The sequence below is a fragment of the Oncorhynchus clarkii genome, chromosome 28 (genome assembly GCF_045791955.1).
Source record: "Oncorhynchus clarkii lewisi isolate Uvic-CL-2024 chromosome 28, UVic_Ocla_1.0, whole genome shotgun sequence".
Lineage (NCBI taxonomy): Eukaryota > Metazoa > Chordata > Actinopteri > Salmoniformes > Salmonidae > Oncorhynchus > Oncorhynchus clarkii.
In genome coordinates this window covers 41,345,054-41,367,507 of record NC_092174.1, presented here as the reverse complement: position 1 = coordinate 41,367,507, position 22,454 = coordinate 41,345,054, and the positions used below count along the sequence as shown (strand labels likewise).

General features: G+C 43.3%; 1 protein-coding gene and 1 long non-coding RNA gene across 6 annotated transcripts in view; one reads left to right on the top strand and one right to left on the bottom strand.

Moving 5' to 3' along the window:
* The window catches only part of LOC139386516 (caytaxin-like), a 40,196-nt gene that overhangs the window by 13,290 nt on the left and 4,452 nt on the right, over nucleotides 1-22,454 (top strand). The window contains exons 2-11 of one of the 3 annotated variants that reach the window (XR_011629061.1): nucleotides 1,347-1,476; nucleotides 9,578-9,633; nucleotides 10,005-10,241; nucleotides 10,440-10,598; nucleotides 10,766-10,868; nucleotides 12,160-12,291; nucleotides 12,493-12,579; nucleotides 13,149-13,247; nucleotides 13,793-13,851; nucleotides 15,083-15,124. Coding sequence is in view for 2 of the 3 variants with exons in the window: in XM_071132105.1 (XP_070988206.1) it covers nucleotides 1,388-1,476; nucleotides 9,578-9,633; nucleotides 10,005-10,241; nucleotides 10,440-10,598; nucleotides 10,766-10,868; nucleotides 12,160-12,291; nucleotides 12,493-12,579; nucleotides 13,149-13,247; nucleotides 13,793-13,828; nucleotides 15,083-15,124 (1,040 nt within the window). In the remaining variant the exon portion in view is untranslated. Of the gene's footprint in view, nucleotides 1-1,346; nucleotides 1,477-9,577; nucleotides 9,634-10,004; nucleotides 10,242-10,439; nucleotides 10,599-10,765; nucleotides 10,869-12,159; nucleotides 12,292-12,492; nucleotides 12,580-13,148; nucleotides 13,248-13,792; nucleotides 13,852-15,075; nucleotides 15,125-22,454 lie in introns of all 3 variants that reach the window. The other 2 variants (XM_071132105.1, XM_071132106.1) reach the window with 2 other exon arrangements.
* The window catches only part of LOC139386519 (uncharacterized), a 40,368-nt gene continuing 27,548 nt past the window's right edge, over nucleotides 9,635-22,454 (bottom strand). The window contains exons 3-5 of one of the 3 annotated variants that reach the window (XR_011629063.1): nucleotides 12,530-12,978; nucleotides 10,426-10,576; nucleotides 9,635-10,262 (exon numbers count right to left, since the gene is read on the bottom strand). This is a non-coding gene — a long non-coding RNA (uncharacterized lncRNA). Of the gene's footprint in view, nucleotides 10,263-10,425; nucleotides 10,577-11,252; nucleotides 12,979-22,454 lie in introns of those variants that run through there. The other 2 variants (XR_011629064.1, XR_011629062.1) reach the window with 2 other exon arrangements.

Here is a 22,454-nt window from a genome sequence, read left to right as displayed (position 1 = left end):
AGATTGATTCCATTGGCAATATGTACAGTATAGATTGATTCCATTGGCAATATGTACAGTATAGATTGATTCCATAGGCAATATGTACAGTATAGATTAATTCCATTGGCAATATGTACAGTATAGATTGATTCCATTGGCAATATGTACAGTATAGATTGATTCCATTGGCAATATGTACAGTATAGTACTGTTCTAAATGTATTTATATGGCGTCTCCTCCCTGAAACATTATGTCACAGACCTGATGTTCTGTCCACACATGACTCAGCTGAGCACAGGGCACGATTCACCAACATTACATCACTGTGCACCCTGTCAGTAAATAGACTATGTTGTACTGTACTGAAGGAAGATTGAACCACAGCTTATTGTGATTTGATTACATGATCTATTAAATAAAGGTAGACTGAAGCTGTGTAAGAGGGGGTAACCCCTCTTACACAACCCAAATTATGTGATTCCCTTCCCAGTGCACTTGTTTTTACCAGGGCCCATAGAGCTCTGGTCAAAAGTAGTGCACTATGTAGTGTCTCTGGTACCGAACTCTGTTCAATGACAAGGACAGTTTGTTTTGTCCAGAAGGACCTGTGAGTTGTTCCATTCGAAGAGGACATAATCATTGTAATATCCTTGCACTAAGTACAATGTGAAGGGTCACATCATGAGTTGATTCTGTTTTTTAGTCTCTGATTATTTGTATCATATTTTATATCATCCTTAGATGTTTTATATGTGTTTGTCATCTTCCCGCAGGGTATGGAAATGACTAGCTCTCGTCCCGGGCCTTCCTGTGCAGTCCTACTTAGTGGAGAGATGTGCACTAACTCCCTAGACTAGAGTTAGGAAATGACTTGTTTTTAGTTTCTCTTTGAACCCATTGCCACCACATTGTTTATTTATTCTCTCTCTCTCTCTGTGTGTCTTGGAAAAAAGTTACAACTTCTATACTGTGCTTACCAGCCTTGCCAACATCACTTGTGTTTATTAAGTTACCAGCCTTGCCAATATCACTTGTGTTTATTAAGTTACCAGCCTTGCCAATATCACTTGTGTTTATTAAGTTTACCAGCCTTGCCAATATCACTTGTGTTTATTAAGTTACCAGCCTTGCCAATATCACTTATTAAGCTTACGCGTTGGCCTCACAGCCTTCGTCAGAGCTTCTCTCGGACAGTGACTCCAGGCCCGAGTGAACACGTTGGTTATAATTTCTATCTCTGTGTGTCTGACTGACAGTTACTCAGTTAGCACCTTGGTTAGGAGCAATTGTGTCTCTCTGTCTCTCTGACAGTGACTCGAAGAATGTTTGAGTGAACATGTTGTTTATAATCTCTCTCTGAAAGTGACCCTAGGGCCCAGGCTGGTCCTGCTCCCTGATTGGAGGATGGGAACGGCAGAGGTCATGTCAGAGGTCACGGCACGCATGGACAGCATGGAGGTCAAGGATGAGTGGCAGGACGAAGACTTCCCCAGGTAGAGGAGCATAGCGATTTATGAGGAAACGATCAGAGCAGGGTTTGAACCAGTAACCATGTGTTTATTGAGCGAGTGCACTACAACCTACTCCATAAAAGGCTGGGTCTCTTGGCAGAGGCAACTAACCTACATACAGTGTGGCTGCATTGGCACACCTCAGTATTTTCACATTCTGTTTGAATACTAAAACATTTCATAAAAGATCATAACAAGGAGGAGGCAGTTCATTAGTAACACTGAGTTTGTTTTCTGTTTAATTCTATTGAGACGATTTATAATGTTTGATTTCATGTCATTGGGTTCAACCTCTCAACCTCAAATTGATAAATTATAAAACAGTACTGTAAATACACAGTTATTACAATGAATGTAAGTGATTAGTGATTAGCATGAACAGAGATGTTGGGTAGTAGTACTACATTGACATACAGGGCCTTCGGAATGTATTCACACCTTAACTTTCTCCACATTGTGTTGTGTTACAGTCTGAATTTAACATGAATCGAACTGAGATTTTTCACTGCCTACACAAAATACCCCATAATGTCAAAAGTGTAATTATGTTTTTTTATTTTTTATTGTTTACAAATTAATAACAAATAAAAAGCTGAAATGTCTTGAGTCAATAAGTATTCACACCCCTTTGTTACGGCAAGCTTAAATAAGTTCGGGTGTAAATATGTGCTTGACAAGTCACATAATAAGTTGCATGGACTTACTCCTTGTGCAATAATATTGTTTAACATGATTTTGGAATGGCTACCTCATCTCTGTACCCCACACTTATAAATATCTGTCAGGTCCCTCATCTCTGTACCCCACACTTATAAATATCTGTCAGGTCCTTCATTCAAGCAATGCATTTCAAACACAGATTCAATCACAAAGACCATATTGTGTGTAGATGGGTGATTTTTTTTAAAATATTTTTGAATCCATTTTGAATTCACCCTGTAACACAACAAACTGTGGAATAGGTCAAGGGATATAATTCAGGCTGTAACACAACAAACTGTGGAATAGGTCAAGGGATATAATTCACCCTGTAACACAACAAACTGTGGAATAGGTCAAGGGATATAATTCAGGCTGTAACACAACAAACTGTGGAATAGGTCAAGGGATATAATTCAGGCTGTAACACAACAAACTGTGGAATAGGTCAAGGGATATAATTCAGGCTGTAACACAACAAACTGTGGAATAGGTCAAGGGATATAATTCAGGCTGTAACACAACAAACTGTGGAATAGGTCAAGGGATATAATTCAGGCTGTAACACAACAAACTGTGGAATAGGTCAAGGGATATAATTCACCCTGTAACACAACAAACTGTGGAATAGGTCAAGGGATATAATTCAGGCTGTAACACAACAAACTGTGGAATAGGTCAAGGGATATAATTCACCCTGTAACACAACAAACTGTGGAATAGGTCAAGGGATATAATTCACCCTGTAACACAACAAACTGTGGAATAGGTCAAGGGATATAATTCAGGCTGTAACACAACAAACTGTGGAATAGGTCAAGGGATATAATTCACCCTGTAACACAACAAACTGTGGAATAGGTCAAGGGATATAATTCACCCTGTAACACAACAAACTGTGGAATAGGTCAAGGGATATAATTCAGGCTGTAACACAACAAACTGTGGAATAGGTCAAGGGATATAATTCACCCTGTAACACAACAAACTGTGGAATAGGTCAAGGGATATAATTCACCCTGTAACACAACAAACTGTGGAATAGGTCAAGGGATATAATTCACCCTGTAACACAACAAACTGTGGAATAGGTCAAGGGATATAATTCACCCTGTAACACAACAAACTGTGGAATAGGTCAAGGGATATAATTCAGGCTGTAACACAACAAACTGTGGAATAGGTCAAGGGATATAATTCACCCTGTAACACAACAAACTGTGGAATAGGTCAAGGGATATAATTCACCCTGTAACACAACAAACTGTGGAATAGGTCAAGGGATATAATTCACCCTGTAACACAACAAACTGTGGAATAGGTCAAGGGATATAATTCACCCTGTAACACAACAAACTGTGGAATAGGTCAAGGGATATAATTCACCCTGTAACACAACAAACTGTGGAATAGGTCAAGGGATATAATTCAGGCTGTAACACAACAAACTGTGGAATAGGTCAAGGGATATAATTCACCCTGTAACACAACAAACTGTGGAATAGGTCAAGGGATATAATTCACCCTGTAACACAACAAACTGTGGAATAGGTCAAGGGATATAATTCACCCTGTAACACAACAAACTGTGGAATAGGTCAAGGGATATAATTCACCCTGTAACACAACAAACTGTGGAATAGGTCAAGGGATATAATTCACCCTGTAACACAACAAACTGTGGAATAGGTCAAGGGATATAATTCAGGCTGTAACACAACAAACTGTGGAATAGGTCAAGGGATATAATTCAGGCTGTAACACAACAAACTGTGGAATAGGTCAAGGGATATAATTCACCCTGTAACACAACAAACTGTGGAATAGGTCAAGGGATATAATTCAGGCTGTAACACAACAAACTGTGGAATAGGTCAAGGGATATAATTCAGGCTGTAACACAACAAACTGTGGAATAGGTCAAGGGATATAATTCACCCTGTAACACAACAAACTGTGGAATAGGTCAAGGGATATAATTCAGGCTGTAACACAACAAACTGTGGAATAGGTCAAGGGATATAATTCAGGCTGTAACACAACAAACTATGGAATAGGTCAAGGGATATAATTCACCCTGTAACACAACAAACTGTGGAATAGGTCAAGGGATATAATTCACCCTGTAACACAACAAACTGTGGAATAGGTCAAGGGATATAATTCACCCTGTAACACAACAAACTGTGGAATAGGTCAAGGGATATAATTCAGGCTGTAACACAACAAACTGTGGAATAGGTCAAGGGATATAATTCAGGCTGTAACACAACAAACTGTGGAATAGGTCAAGGGATATAATTCAGGCTGTAACACAACAAACTGTGGAATAGGTCAAGGGATATAATTCACCCTGTAACACAACAAACTGTGGAATAGGTCAAGGGATATAATTCAGGCTGTAACACAACAAACTGTGGAATAGGTCAAGGGATATAATTCAGGCTGTAACACAACAAACTGTGGAATAGGTCAAGGGATATAATTCACCCTGTAACACAACAAACTGTGGAATAGGTCAAGGGATATAATTCAGGCTGTAACACAACAAACTGTGGAATAGGTCAAGGGATATAATTCAGGCTGTAACACAACAAACTGTGGAATAGGTCAAGGGATATAATTCACCCTGTAACACAACAAACTGTGGAATAGGTCAAGGGATATAATTCACCCTGTAACACAACAAACTGTGGAATAGGTCAAGGGATATAATTCACCCTGTAACACAACAAACTGTGGAATAGGTCAAGGGATATAATTCAGGCTGTAACACAACAAACTGTGGAATAGGTCAAGGGATATAATTCAGGCTGTAACACAACAAACTGTGGAATAGGTCAAGGGATATAATTCAGGCTGTAACACAACAAACTGTGGAATAGGTCAAGGGATATAATTCAGGCTGTAACACAACAAACTGTGGAATAGGTCAAGGGATATAATTCAGGCTGTAACACAACAAACTGTGGAATAGGTCAAGGGATATAATTCAGGCTGTAACACAACAAACTGTGGAATAGGTCAAGGGATATAATTCAGGCTGTAACACAACAAACTGTGGAATAGGTCAAGGGATATAATTCACCCTGTAACACAACAAACTGTGGAATAGGTCAAGGGATATAATTCACCCTGTAACACAACAAACTGTGGAATAGGTCAAGGGATATAATTCACCCTGTAACACAACAAACTGTGGAATAGGTCAAGGGATATAATTCACCCTGTAACACAACAAACTGTGGAATAGGTCAAGGGATATAATTCACCCTGTAACACAACAAACTGTGGAATAGGTCAAGGGATATAATTCAGGCTGTAACACAACAAACTGTGGAATAGGTCAAGGGATATAATTCACCCTGTAACACAACAAACTGTGGAATAGGTCAAGGGATATAATTCAGGCTGTAACACAACAAACTGTGGAATAGGTCAAGGGATATAATTCACCCTGTAACACAACAAACTGTGGAATAGGTCAAGGGATATAATTCAGGCTGTAACACAACAAACTGTGGAATAGGTCAAGGGATATAATTCACCCTGTAACACAACAAACTGTGGAATAGGTCAAGGGATATAATTCACCCTGTAACACAACAAACTGTGGAATAGGTCAAGGGATATAATTCACCCTGTAACACAACAAACTGTGGAATAGGTCAAGGGATATAATTCACCCTGTAACACAACAAACTGTGGAATAGGTCAAGGGATATAATTCACCCTGTAACACAACAAACTGTGGAATAGGTCAAGGGATATAATTCAGGCTGTAACACAACAAACTGTGGAATAGGTCAAGGGATATAATTCACCCTGTAACACAACAAACTGTGGAATAGGTCAAGGGATATAATTCAGGCTGTAACACAACAAACTGTGGAATAGGTCAAGGGATATAATTCACCCTGTAACACAACAAACTGTGGAATAGGTCAAGGGATATAATTCAGGCTGTAACACAACAAACTGTGGAATAGCTCAAGGGGTGTGAATACGTTCTGAAGCCGTATACATGGAGGCTACACATTCAGCTCGGACTCTCATAACTTGAAACTGATTTATCATAAAAACAGACCTGTGTTACAACGGTATATAATTACCCATCAGTATGTACAGTAAACATGGGTCAGGTGTTCTGGCACATGTCTTGAACCAGGGGGAAAACAATGGGTAGCAGGTGCTTATATAGTCCTTCAGGTCACTCATTACATCATCAGATTACATCATCAGATTACGTCATCAGATTACATCATCAGTTATTCACCTCAGGGTTACGCTGGGGAAACAAATGTTTTTTTGAAACGTGACTAATAAAAACCGTACACCCTTGAATCTTGAGGGTGGTGTGCAGTAGACATGAAACATAGGAACCATTTTGAAACACTAATTATCTTGGATGCAGGATGTAGGTACGTGTCCAATAAGGCTTGGAATATGGGCACAGTTTAAACTCAAGACAAGCTCATGAATCACATATTTGAAATTATTGGGGTAATATCTCAGGTTATATCTGCAACAGACAATATCACATTACATTATACACTGCTTTTCCTGATTTTGACTAACTCACTAAAAACTTAACTAAGTCTGGGATTGGTAGAGGAGTAGTGAAAGGAAGCTCTGGGATGGGTAGAGGAGTAGTGAAAGGAAGCTCTGGGATGGGTAGAACGTAGTGAAAGGAAGCTCTGGGATGGGTAGAACGTAGTGAAAGGAAGCTCTGGGATGGGTAGAGGAGTAGTGAAAGGAAGCTCTGGGATGGGTAGAACGTAGTGAAAGGAAGCTCTGGGATGGGTAGAGGAGTAGTGAAAGGAAGCTCTGGGATGGGTAGAGGAGTAGTGAAAGGAAGCTATTGGAGGAGTAGTGAGAGGAAGCTATTGGATGGGTAGAGGAGTAGTGAAAGGAAGCTATTGGATGGGTAGAGGAGTAGTGAAAGGAAGCTCTGGGATGGGTAGAGGAGTAGTGAGAGGAAGCTATTGGATGGGTAGAGGAGTAGTGAAAGGAAGCTATTGGATGGGTAGAGGAGTAGTGAAAGGAAGCTCTGGGATGGGTAGAGGAGTAGCGAGCGGAAGCTATTGGATGGGTAGAGGAGTAGTGAGAGGAAGCTATTGGATGGGTAGAAAGTAGTGAAAGGAAGCTCTGGGATGGGTAGAGAAGTAGTGAGAGGAAGCTCTGGGATGGATAGAGAAGTAGTGAGAGGAAGCTATTGGATGGGTAGAGGAGTAGTGACAGGAAGCTCTGGGATGGGTAGAGGAGTAGTGAAAGGAAGCTCTGGGATGGGTAGAACGTAGTGAAAGGAAGCTATTGGAGGAGTAGTGAGAGGAAGCTATTGGATGGGTAGAGGAGTAGTGACAGGAAGCTCTGGGATGGGTAGAGGAGCAGTGAAAGGAAGCTCTGGGATGGGTAGAGAAGTAGTTTAAGGAAGCTCTGGGATGGGTAGAGGAGTAGTGAAAGGAAGCTCTGGGATGGGTAGAGGAGTAGTGAAAGGAAGCTCTGGGATGGGTAGAGGAGTAGTGAAAGGAAGCTCTGGGATGGGTAGAGGAGCAGTGAAAGGAAGCTCTGGGATGGGTAGAGGAGTAGTGAAAGGAAGCTCTGGGATGGGTAGAGGAGCAGTGACAGGAAGCTCTGGGATGGGTAGAGGAGTAGTGAAAGGAAGCTCTGGGATGGGTAGAGGAGTAGTGAAAGGAAGCTCTGGGATGGGTAGAGGAGTAGTGAAAGGAAGCTCTGGGATGGGTAGAGGAGTAGTGAAAGGAAGCTCTGGGATGGGTAGAGGAGTAGTGAAAGGAAGCTCTGTGATGGGTAGAAAGTAGTGAGATGAATCTATTGGATGGGTAAAGGAGTAGTGATTATAATGTTCAGAGTGTAATGAGGCAGGGCCCGACTGGGACCAGAAATCGGCCCTGACATTTCTAACACACCTGCCCATTTTTTTCCTTGGTGATCCAATTATTAGCCAGAAAATTCTAATTGGTCACAGATAACCCAAGTTAGACAGGCCCATTGGGCTAAAAATGGACCAGCACATCTGACATTTGCCTGAAATGCCAGATTGCCAGTCTGCCCCTGGTAGGAGGCCCAAGGGTCTACCTGACATTCACTTTGGTTTTGTGTTTTCCTATTGTTATATTTCTGAGCTGCAGCTAAGCCCAATGTACACTATTATGGTGCAGCTAAACCCAATGTACACTAGTATGGGGCAGCTAAACCCAATGTACACTATTATGGGGCAGCTAAGCCCAATGTACACTATTATGGGGCAGCTAAGCCCAATGTACACTATTATGGGGCAGCTAAGCCCAATGTACACTATTATGGTGCAGCTAAGCCCAATGTACACTATTATGGTGCAGCTAAGCCCAATGTACACTAGTATGGTGCAGCTAAACCCAATGTACACTAGTATGGGGCAGCTAAACCCAATGTACACTATTATGATACAGCTAAACCCAATGTACACTAACTAGTATGATACAGCTAAGCCCAATGTACACTAGTATGGGGCAGCTAAACCCAATGTACACTATTATTGGGCAGCTAAACCCAATGTACACTAGTATGGTGCAGCTAAACCCAATGTACACTAGTATGGGGCAGCTAAACCCAATGCACACTAACTAGTATGATACAGCTAAACCCAATGTACACTAGTATGGGGCAGCTAAACCCAATGTACACTAGTATGGGGCAGCTAAGCCCAATGTACACTAGTATGATACAGCTAAGCCCAATGTACACTATTATGGTGCAGCTAAACCCAATGTACACTAGTATGATACATCTAAGCCCAATGTACACTATTATTTTCTCCTATCTCCTCATCTCTTTCCTTGGTAATTCAGTAGCATTATCACACCCAAATAAATCATCTTTATGGTAACCAGAGACTGTGGAGGGGTTAGGGTGTAGAGTTAAGGGTTGGGGATTCGGAAAGGGGGGAGAGAGTAGAGAAACTGGAATCTAGCCATCCACCACAGGAGGTTGGTGGCACCTTAATTGGGGAGGACAGGCTTGTGGCAACGGCTGGAGAGGAATGGTATCAAATATATGCTATTCCATTGGCTCCGTTCCAGGTATTATTATGAGCCGTCCTCCCCTCAGCAGCCTCCACTGCCGTCCACCCTCTTATTTCTTCCTGTGTTAACAGTGAGATTCTCTTGTTATAATGTCAGGGGGAGACATGGTACACAATAACTGTGGTTGAGTTCTCTGACTCAAGACATCCCACTGTTTATATCTAGAGAATAGAGAACAATAGTCTATCTCCACAATACCGAGGCTCTGAACTCAGGAGTGTATTATTACCAGTGACAATCATTTTCTAAAACAATTATTATAACGTCTTGGCAAACCTCTCTGTCTCTGTGGTCCCTACCAGGCCTCTACCAGAAGATGGAGACATGGAGGACAGGGGGCTCACTGACAACACGACAAGTAAGTAGAGCAAAAGTTTATTTTCTCCAGTCCAACAATTCAAAAATTTCTGCCAGTAAAATGTTCATAGTGATAAACTGTCCTCTCCTCTCCTTTCCTAACCTTTCCTCTTGTTTCCTTTCCTCTCCTTTCCTCACCTCTTGTTTCCTCTCCTCTCCTCTCCTCTCCTCTCCTCTCCTCTCCTCTCCTCTCCTCTCCTATCCCCTCATCTTTTCTTCTCCCCCCTCCTCTCTTCTCCTCTCCTCTTATCTCCTCTTGTCTCATCTCCTCCCCTCCTCTCTTCACCTCTCCTCCCTCCTCTCTTCTCCTCTCCTCTCCTCCCCCTCACCTCCTTTCTTCACCCTCGCCTCCCCTTCTGTCTCCTCTACTAGCTCCCCCTAACACCCTGAACGTTGGAGTTTGGGGTGAGTCGTCGGCCCTGCGTAAGCGCCGTACGCTGGTAGCTCCGGACATGAACATGTCATTGGACCAGAGCGAGGGTTCCGTCCTGTCAGATGACTTCTTAGGTAACCCTGACGACCTGGATGTCAATGTGGACGACATGGACACGCCCGACGACAACGACTCCTTGGAGTTTATCACCAACGGCAACGACCTGGAGTGGGAAGGTCAGACAGGGGTCACATGGTCTGTGGGGGAAGGGAACAAGATGTGAAGTATAACTACAATATACAATATACACAATTAGCACATCATTTTGAGATAAAGCAAGACAAGTGAGTAACTTTCAATTTCATGTTCACTGATGAAACTAAGATGCAAGTATATTGAGAGGATGACCAGCATCCACACCTCGTGGTTTTCAGACGACACTCCTATAGTGAGTTCCAAGGGTCTGCCTGGAGGCCAGACAGAGGAGGAGGAGGAGGCAGGCAGACTGTGGAGGACAGTGATCATAGGAGACCAGGAACAGAGGATAGACATGGCTGTCATCAGACCATACCTGAGGGTGGTCACACATGGAGGTTGGTGTCAGGGGATGGAGGTTAGGTTGGGGGGAGGGGGGGTGACAATGACCATATGTGTGTGTGTGTGTGTGTGTGTTCCGAATCGAGTAAATGATTCACCCTTCTCCGCCTCTCTCTCTCTCTCTCTCTCTCTCTCTCTCTCTCTCCCTCTCTCTCTTTCTCAGGTTACTACGGTGAGGGTCTGAATGCCATCATAGTGTTTGCGGCGTGTTACCTGCCAGAGAGCAGCTGTGAGGACTACACTTACATCATGGAGAACCTCTTCCTGTAAGAACCCACACCACATTATGTTGTGTGTGTTTTCCCTCGGGAATGTGTATTTAATATGCGTTGTGTGTATATTTTCCCTCAGGATTGTGTATTTAATATGCGTTGTGTGTCTGTTTTCCCTCAGTAATGTGTATTTAATATGAGTTGTGTGTATGTTTTCCCTCAGTATTGTGTATTTAATATGCGTTGTGTGTATATTTTCCCTCAGGATTGTGTATTTAATATGCGTTGTGTGTATATTTTCCCTCAGGAATGTGTATTTAATGAGTTGTGTGATAATTTTTATCCCCAATGGTTAAACTCAACTATCACTCAAGCTTTGTCTATTTCCCCAGAGGTCGTAAATCTCCGGTTTAATAAAGAATTAGACAAAGTCTCAGATTCTGCAATAGATCAATACTTTATTCAGAGAGCACTCTGACTTCAAAATGAGAACACAATCCTTTTGTAACATACACACACACAAATGAACTCACATCAGTAGAAACTCCACCTCTCTTTAGGTGGGCTATATTTTTCCACAATACTAACACATAGTTTCTCATTATCTTTTGCAAGCCATTTTTAACAGTTACTCCAATACCTAGGTTGGGGAGGCCTCTTTCCTGTTATTGATTTCAGAGTTCTCACAAGTCGACAGTTCAGTTGGCCTTGAGTGTCTTAACTATACCCAGCTCATATTGTGAAATAGTAACACAATGGCCTAGTCACACACATTATTGAATTATGACTATAACACATTTCATACAATTATATGGTTTCAGGGTGGAATACTTTAGTCATTATCTTAAACATACAAATTATTCTATCAGTTTTCCTTCAGTAATGTGTATTTAATATGAGTTGTGTGTCTGTTTTCCCTCAGGAATGTGTATTTAATATGAGTTGTGTGTACGTTTTCTCTCAGGAATGTGTATTTAATATGAGTTGTGTGTTTTTTCCCTCGGGAATGTGTATTTAATATGAGTTGTGTATGTGTTTTCCCTCAAGAATGCGCATTTAATAATGATATGGTTTCAGGGTGGAATACTTTAGTCATTATCTTAAACATACAAATTATTCTATCAGTTTTCCTTCAGTAATGTGTATTTAATATGAGTTGTGTGTCTGTTTTCCCTCAGGAATGTGTATTTAATATGAGTTGTGTGTACGTTTTCTCTCAGTAATGTGTATTTAATATGAGTTGTGTGTCAGTTTTCCCTCAGTAATGTGTATTTAATATGAGTTGTGTATGTTTTCCATCGGTAATGTGTATTTAATATGAGTTGTGTGTTTGTTTTCTCGTCAGCTATGTGATCAGTAGCCTGGAGTTGTTAGTGGCTGAGGACTACATGATTATCTATCTGAACGGAGCTACGCCTCGCAGGAGGATGCCTGGTATCAGCTGGCTAAAGAGGTGCTACCACACCATCAACCGGAGGTAAATTATATTTTACGGAATGGACCTTTAAATGGTGTGTCAGGTTAATTGTGTTTATGGTGTGTTTATAGATGTGTAATGTCATGATCATAATGTGCTTATAGATGTGTAATGTCCTGATTTATAATATGCTTATAGATGTGTAACCTATGCTGTATGAACATACAGTTAATGTAAATGGTATTTTAATGTCCTCTGCAGGTTGAAGAAGAATCTGAAGTGGCTGGTCATTGCTCACCCATCCTGGTTCATCCGTACAATCCTGGCCATCTCCAGACCCTTCATCAGGTAAGACCCCTCATCATCATCATCATCATTGCACCCGGGGGTGGCATGGGAGCCGGGAGGAGCTGCCTCAGGTTTCAGAGAGAGGAGCAGCCTCAGGACTCAGAGAGAGGAGCAGCCTCAGGACTCAGAGAGAGGAGCAGCCTCAGGACTCAGAGAGAGGAGCAGCCTCAGGACTCAGAAGGAGGAGGAGCCTCAGGACTCAGAAGGAGGAGCAGCCTCAGGACTCAGAGGGAGGAGCAACCTCGAGACTCAGAGGGAGGGCATGGGAGCAGGGAGGAGGGAGGTGCAGTTTCGGGACTCAGAAGGAGGAGCAGCCTCAGGACTCAGAAGGAGGAGCAGCCTCAGGACTCAAAAGGAGGAGCAGCCTCAGGACTCAGAAGGAGGAGCAGCCTCAGGAACCTAAAGAACCATTAGAGAAAACAATGTTAAAGTGGTTCTAATTTGACATAACTGGTATCGCATTTGACCCAATTATGCACGATTTTAGTTCTAGGCTTCCGAGATGAATGTGATTCAGACTATAAAAATCTCTCTTCCTCTCTCCATCCATCTGACTCTCTCTGCTGCAGTGTGAAGTTCCTGGATAAGATCCGCTATGTTCACACATTGGATGAGTTGAGCCAGCTGATTCCTATGGACCACATACAGATCCCAGAATGTGTCCTGCAGTAAGTCCCCATTGCCACCAGGGGTCACCGATGAGGCACCTTGTTCAGCCTGCTCACCTTACAGGAGACGCAGCTAAGCTATGGAGTGTGTGCTATGTATATCACAGGAAGTTGGTGGCACCTTAATTTGGGAGGACGGGCTCGTGGTAATGGCTGGAGTGGAATCAGTGGAATGATATCAAATGCATCAATTCCAGTTGCGCCGTTGCAGACGTTATTATGAGCGATCCTCTCATCAGCAGCCTCCTGTTATGTATATGTACAGAATGAGTACATGTATGTGGGTCTATATGGCTGTGTTTACACAGGCAGTCTTATTCTGATCTTTTTCCACTAATCAGATAATTGGGCAAAAGATCAGAATTGGGCTGCCTGAGTAGAAGCAACATAAGAGAGCTTTGACTATAAGGGTCTAAATCATAATCAGGTTGCAAAGATGGTTAGCTGCCAGGAATATAAAATTAAAGTAAACTAGTTGTTTCTGAGGTAAAAAACAACAACAACAACAACAACATTACACTCACACTAGTTGTATTTATTTCCAGATATGATGACCAGAAGATGATAGCACAAAAAGAAAGGTAACAGAGACATGTTTTATGTGGTAAGCGTAAATACACGACATGATCAAAAAGTATGTGGACACCTGCTCGTCAAACATCTCATTCTGAAATCATGGGCATTAATATGGAGTTGGTCCTCGCTTTGCTGTTATAACATCCTCCACTCTTCTGGGAAGGCTTTCCACTAGATGTTGGGACATTGCTGCGGGGACTTGCTTCCATTTACCCACAAGAGCATTATTGAGGTCGTGCACTGATGTTGGACGATTAGGCCTGGCTTACAGTCGGCGTTCCAATTCATCCCAAATGTGTTCAATGGAGTTGGGGTCAGGGCTGTGTGCAGGCCAGTCAAGTTCTTCCACACCGATCTTTACAAACCATTTCTGTATGTACCTTGCCTTGTGCACGGGGTCATTGTCATGCTGAAACAGGAAAGGGCCTTCCCCAAACTGTTGCCACAAAGTTGGAAGCACAGAATTGTCTATAATGTCATTGTATGCTGTAGTGTTAAGATTTCCTTTCACTGGAACTAAGGGGCCTAGCCCGAACCATGAAAAACAGCCCCATATCGTTTTTCCTCCTCCACCAAACTTTAAAGTTGGTGCTATGCATTGGGGTAGGTAGTGTTCTGCTGGCATCCGCCAAACCAGATCTGTCTGTCATACTGCCAGATGGTGAAGCGTGATTCAGCACTCCAGAGAACGCGTTTCCACTGCTCCAGAGTCCAATGGTGGCAAGCTTTACACCACTCCAGCCGATGCTTGGCATTGCGCATGGTGATCTTAGGCTTGTTTGCGGCTACTCAGCTATGGAAACCCATTTCATGAAGCTCCCGACGGAACAGTTATTGTGCTGACGTTGCTTCCAGAGGCAGTTTGGAACTCGGTAGTGAGTGTTGCAACCGAGGACATACTTTTTTTTTTACGAGCTACGCGCTTCAGTGCTCGGTGGTCCCTTCTGCCTGCCACTTCGCTGCTGAGCCGTTGTTGCTCCTAGACGTTTCCACTTCACAATCACAGCACTTACAGTTGACCGGGGAAGCTACGTTGAAAGTCACTGAGCTCTTCAGTACGGGTCTTTCTGCTGCCAATGTTTGTCTATGGAGATTGCTTGGCTGTGTGCTCAATTTTATACACCTGTCAGAGCAGCGGGTGTGGCTGAAATAGACGAATCCACTAATTTGAAGGGGTGTCCACATACTTTTGTAGTGTACATATGTCCTATCCTTTATAATGTCCGGCCCATAATAAATATCTCTTATGGAGTCCATAGGCAGGAGATGGAGCATACCAAGTCTGCACCCACCACGGAAAGGTGAGCCTATTTCACTGTGCAGATAATACAGCTTCTGTACAGTACAAAGAGTTTCACAAATCAATTGATTCCTTCTTTACATTGCCTGAGACTTTTCCACAGTCAACCTAGCGGGCAAAATTGGTTGATCTGACAGCCATCTCAATCAGATAACAATCCGTTCAGGTTGTAAACTGATCGTAGTGAGATCATTTTGACCAGCTTTTGTCGGCTAGGAAGAGGCTTTGCTGAGGTAAAACAGAATGAGTAATTTCTGCATAAATGCACATAAACGCCCTGGACCAGAGCTATGTGACCCACTGCTTTGCGTCACCGTCACAAGTTCGTATTGAATTGTGGCAGCAGCAGGCTACAACACAAACAGTAGGAGCTGTAGGTATGACGCTTCCGCTGAGAAGTGTTTACAGGCCGAGGTCAATGTTAGAGGACACAGGTCACAACCTTTGAGGTAACATCTCTCCCTATCAGTTCTAACAACTGCACTCTGTTTTAACTGATCACAAGGTTTTCATGTCAGTCAATTTCACTGAACTTTATGATCTATTAAGAGGACGTCATTAGGACATACAGGACAACCTCTTCTTAGGTTTTTAACTGTGTCAGCCTGTTCACATTAGGACATTAGGACTCTCCATTTAAATGTACGTACCTGGGTACCTCTCTTCACATTAATTTAAAGTCTGTTACATAAAGCTCATCTGCTCCTCTCCTTAGCACATTGTATCTCTCTATCCCTGCCAAAGTTCAGGGCTATTTATACTAGGAAACATTACTAGGACATAACTAGAACAGAGTTGCAGCCGGTTGAAAAACAACACGGTTGAGACGAGGGAAGTACCCTCCCCCTAGAGTCTCATCACCCTAGTGTCCCACCACCCTAGTGTCTCACTGCCCTTGTGTCTGAAAGTACCCTCCACCTAGTCTCATCACCCTAGTGTCTCACCACCCTAGTGTCTCACCACCCTAGTGTCACAGCCCTCAACAACCCTTCTGTTTCCTCAGCCTAGTAACTTAGCCCTCCACCACCCTAGTGTTTCCTCACCCTAGTGTTTTACCACCTAGTGTAACCACCCTAGTGTTTCCTCACCCTAGTGTCTCAACACCCTAGTGTAACCACCCTAGTGTCCCAGCCCTCTACCACCCTAGTGTCTCATCACCCTAGTGTCACAGGCCTCAACAACCCTTCTGTTTCCTCAGCCTAGTAACTTAGCCCTCCACCACCCTAGTGTTTCCTCACCCTAGTGTCTCACCACCCTAGTGTCACAGCCCTCAACAACCATTCTGTTTCCTCAGCCTAGTAACTTAGCCCTCCACCACCCTAGTGTTTCCTCACCCTAGTGTCTCACCACCCTAGTGTCACAGCCCTCAACAACCCTTCTGTTTCCTCAGCCTAGTAACTTAGCCCTCCACCACCCTAGTGTTTCCTCACCCTAGTGTTTTACCACCCTAGTGCCTCATCACCCTAGTGTCTCAACACCCTAGTGTAACCACCCTAGTGTCCCAGCCCTCTACCACCCTAGTGTCTCATCACCCTAGTGTCTCACCACCCTAGTGTCTCATCACCCTAGTGTCTCACCACCCTAGTGTCACAGCCCTCAACAACCCTTCTGTTTCCTCAGCCTAGTAACTTAGCCCTCCACTACCCTAGTGTCTCATCACCCTAGTGTCTCACCACCCTAGTGCCTCATCACCCTAGTGTCTCATCATCCTAGTGTCTCATCACCCTAGTGCCACATCACCCTAGTTTCTCACAACCCTGGTGTCACACCACCCTAGTGTCTCGTCTCCCCAGTGTCTCCCCACCCTAGTGACCCAGTTTCTCCCCACCCCCAGTGTCTACTACCTCAGTGTCCCTGCCACTCACCATCCTAGTGTCTCACCACCCTAGTGTCTCATCACCCAAGTGTCTCATCACCCTAGTGTTTCACCACCCTAGTGTCTCACCACCCTAGTGTCTCACCACCCTAGTGGCTCACCACCCTAGTGTCTCATCACCCTAGTGTCTCACTACCCTAGTGTCTCATCACCCTAGTGTCTCACTACCTTAGTGTCTCATCACCCTAGTGTCTCGCCACCCTAGTGTCTCACCACCCTAGTGTCTCATCACCCTAGTGTCTCACTACCCTAGTGTCTCATCACCCTAGTGTCTCATCACCCTAGTGTCTCATCACCCTAGTGTTTCACTACCCTAGTGTCTCATCACCCTAGTGTCTCATCACCCTAGTGTCTCATCACCCTAGTGTTTCACCACCGTAGTGTCTCATCACCCTAGTGTCTCACCACCCTAGTGTTTCATCACCCTAGTGTCTCACTACCCTAGTGTCTCATCACCCTAGTGTCTCATCACCCTAGTTTCTTACAACCCTGGTGTCTCACCACCCTGGTGTCACACCACCCCAGTGTTCAAGCACCCCAGCAGGTGTTTATTTTACAATGCCCTCTCTTCCTCATCAGCAAACCACTGCGCTCACCCCCCCACCGCAATGTCTCAGCTCCCCACCTCCCCAAAACCCCAAAACCCCACCACCTCAATGTCTCAGCTCCCCACCTCCCCAAAACCCCAAAACCCCAGCACCGCAATGTCTCAGCTCCCCACCTCCCCAAAACCCCACCACCTCAATGTCTCAGCTCCCCACCTCCCCAAAACCCCAAAACCCCAGCACCGCAATGTCTCAGCTCCCCACCTCCCCAAAACCCCAAAACCCCACCACCTCAATGTCTCAGCTCCCCACCTCCCCAAAACCCCAAAACCCCAGCACCGCAATGTCTCAGCTCCCCACCTCCCCAAAACCCCACCACCTCAATGTCTCAGCTCCCCACCTCCCATAAACCCCACCACCTCAATGTCTCAGCTCCCCACCTCGCCAAAACCCCAGCACCTCAATGTCTCAGCTCCCCACCTCCCCAAAACCCCAGCAGCATTACACCACCAGTGTATCTGTCTGTCGCAGACTGTGCTATGTGTCCTAGTGGTCTATATGTCACAAGCCATAACCCTTGCCACAGCTGCCATTGAGTTAGGCTGATACACCAAGGGCCTTGGTTGATATCCCTGGGATGGCAGGGGGACGGAGAGGGAGGGAGGGACACTGTCGCTTGTGTACAGGGGGGAGCGGATCAATAAATAAATATAACACAAGGAGTAGCTTACCTCAGTGGAATGATATTAATGAGGAATTAGCCACTACAGCATGTTGAGTTGTATTTATATAGTAGACTGTGGGCGGCACTGTATACTCAATGTGGGGTGTTGAGTTATATTTATATAGTAGACTGTGGGCGGCACTGTATGCCCACTGTGGGGTATTGAGTTGTATTTATATAGTAGACTGTGGGCGGCACTGTATGCCCACTGTGGGGTATTGAGTTATATTTATATAGTAGACTGTGGGCGGCACTGTATGCCCACTGTGGGGTATTGAGTTATATTTATATAGTAGACTGTGGGCGGCACTGTATGCCCACTGTGGGGTATTGAGTTGTATTTATATAGTAGACTGTGGGCGGCACTGTATGCCCACTGTGGGGTATTGAGTTATATTTATATAGTAGACTGTGGGCGGCACTGTATGCCCACTGTGGGGTATTGAGTTATATTTATATAGTAGACTGTGGGCGGCACTGTATGCCCACTGTGGGGTATTGAGTTATATTTATATAGTAGACTGTGGGCGGCACTGTATGCCCACTGTGGGGTATTGAGTTGTATTTATATAGTAGACTGTGGGCGGCACTGTATGCCCACTGTGGGGTATTGAGTTATATTTATATAGTAGACTGTGGGCGGCACTGTATGCCCACTGTGGGGTATTGAGTTATATTTATATAGTAGACTGTGGTCTGTACTGTATACTCAATGTGGGGTGTTGAGTTATATTTATATAGTAGACTGTGGTCTGTACTGTATACTCAATGTGGGGTGTTGAGTTATATTTATATAGTAGACTGTGGGCGGCACTGTATACTCAATGTGGGGTATTGAGTTATATTTATATAGTAGACTGTGGTCTGTACTGTATACTCAATGTGGGGTATTGAGTTATATTTATATAGTAGACTGTGGTCTGTACTGTATACTCAATGTGGGGTATTGAGTTATATTTATATAGTAGACTGTGGGCGGCACTGTATGCCCACTGTGGGGTATTGAGTTATATTTATATAGTAGACTGTGGGTGGCACTGTATGCCCACTGTGGGGTATTGAGTTATATTTATATAGTAGACTGTGGGCGGCACTGTATGCCCACTGTGGGGTATTGAGTTATATTTATATAGTAGACTGTGGTCTGTACTGTATACTCAATGTGGGGTGTTGAGTTATATTTATATAGTAGACTGTGGGCGGCACTGTATACTCAATGTGGGGTGTTGAGTTATATTTATATAGTAGACTGTGGGCGGCACTGTATGCCCACTGTGGGGTATTGAGTTGTATTTATATAGTAGACTGTGGGCGGCACTGTATGCCCACTGTGGGGTATTGAGTTATATTTATATAGTAGACTGTGGGCGGCACTGTATGCCCACTGTGGGGTATTGAGTTATATTTATATAGTAGACTGTGGGCGGCACTGTATGCCCACTGTGGGGTATTGAGTTGTATTTATATAGTAGACTGTGGTCTGTACTGTATACTCAATGTGGGGTGTTGAGTTGTATTTATATAGTAGACTGTGGGCTGTACTGTATACTCAATGTGGGGTATTGAGTTGTATTTATATAGTAGACTGTGGTCTGTACTGTATACTCAATGTGGGGTATTGAGTTATATTTATATAGTAGACTGTGGGCGGCACTGTATGCCCATTGTGGGGTATTGAGTTATATTTATATAGTAGACTGTGGGCTGTACTGTATACTCAATGTGGGGTGTTGAGTTATATTTATATAGTAGACTGTGGGCGGCACTGTATACTCAATGTGGGGTGTTGAGTTATATTTATATAGTAGACTGTGGTCTGTACTGTATACTCAATGTGGGGTGTTGAGTTATATTTATATAGTAGACTGTGGGCTGTACTGTATACTCAATGTGGGGTGTTGAGTTATATTTATATAGTAGACTGTGGGCGGCACTGTATGCCCACTGTGGGGTATTGAGTTATATTTATATAGTAGACTGTGGGCGGCACTGTATGCCCACTGTGGGGTATTGAGTTATATTTATATAGTAGACTGTGGGCGGCACTGTATGCCCACTGTGGGGTATTGAGTTGTATTTATATAGTAGACTGTGGTCTGTACTGTATACTCAATGTGGGGTGTTGAGTTGTATTTATATAGTAGACTGTGGGCTGTACTGTATACTCAATGTGGGGTATTGAGTTGTATTTATATAGTAGACTGTGGTCTGTACTGTATACTCAATGTGGGGTATTGAGTTATATTTATATAGTAGACTGTGGGCGGCACTGTATGCCCACTGTGGGGTATTGAGTTATATTTATATAGTAGACTGTGGGCTGTACTGTATACTCAATGTGGGGTGTTGAGTTATATTTATATAGTAGACTGTGGGCGGCACTGTATACTCAATGTGGGGTGTTGAGTTATATTTATATAGTAGACTGTGGTCTGTACTGTATACTCAATGTGGGGTGTTGAGTTATATTTATATAGTAGACTGTGGGCTGTACTGTATACTCAATGTGGGGTGTTGAGTTATATTTATATAGTAGACTGTGGGCGGCACTGTATGCCCACTGTGGGGTATTGAGTTATATTTATATAGTAGACTGTGGGCGGCACTGTATGCCCACTGTGGGGTATTGAGTTATATTTATATAGTAGACTGTGGTCTGTACTGTATACTCAATGTGGGGTGTTGAGTTATATTTATATAGTAGACTGTGGGCGGCACTGTATGCCCACTGTGGGGTGTTGAGTTGTATTTATATAGTAGACTGTGGTCTGTACTGTATACTCAATGTGGGGTGTTGAGTTATATTTATATAGTAGACTGTGGGCGGCACTGTATGCCCACTGTGGGGTATTGAGTTATATTTATATAGTAGACTGTGGGCGGCACTGTATGCCCACTGTGGGGTATTGAGTTATATTTATATAGTAGACTGTGGTCTGTACTGTATACTCAATGTGGGGTGTTGAGTTATATTTATATAGTAGACTGTGGGCGGCACTGTATACTCAATGTGGGGTGTTGAGTTGTATTTATATAGTAGACTGTGGGCGGCACTGTATACTCAATGTGGGGTGTTGAGTTATATTTATATAGTAGACTGTGGGCTGTACTGTATACTCAATGTGGGGTGTTGAGTTATATTTATATAGTAGACTGTGGGCTGTACTGTATACTCAATGTGGGGTGTTGAGTTATATTTATATAGTAGACTGTGGTCTGTACTGTATACTCAATGTGGGGTGTTGAGTTATATTTATATAGTAGACTGTGGGCTGTACTGTATACTCAATGTGGGGTGTTGAGTTATATTTATATAGTAGACTGTGGGCTGTACTGTATACTCAATGTGGGGTGTTGAGTTATATTTATATGGTAGACTGTGGGCGGCACTGTATACTCAATGTGGTGTGTTGAGTTATATTTATATAGTAGACTGTGGGCGGCACTGTATACTCAATGTGGGGTGTTGAGTTATATTTATATAGTAGACTGTGGGCTGTACTGTATACTCAATGTGGGGTGTTGAGTTATATTTATATAGTAGACTGTGGGCGGCACTGTATACTCAATGTGGGGTGTTGAGTTATATTTATATAGTAGACTGTGGGCTGTACTGTATACTCAATGTGGGGTGTTGAGTTATATTTATATAGTAGACTGTGGGCTGTACTGTATACTCAATGTGGGGTGTTGAGTTATATTTATATAGTAGACTGTGGGCGGCACTGTATGCCCACTGTGGGGTATTGAGTTATATTTATATAGTAGACTGTGGTCTGTACTGTATACTCAATGTGGGGTGTTGAGTTATATTTATATAGTAGACTGTGGTCTGTACTGTATACTCAATGTGGGGTGTTGAGTTATATTTATATAGTAGACTGTGGGCGGCACTGTATGCCCACTGTGGGGTATTGAGTTATATTTATATAGTAGACTGTGGTCTGTACTGTATACTCAATGTGGGGTGTTGAGTTATATTTATATAGTAGACTGTGGGCTGTACTGTATACTCAATGTGGGGTGTTGAGTTATATTTATATAGTAGACTGTGGGCGGCACTGTATGCCCACTGTGGGGTATTGAGTTATATTTATATAGTAGACTGTGGTCTGTACTGTATACTCAATGTGGGGTATTGAGTTATATTTATATAGTAGACTGTGGTCTGTACTGTATACTCAAT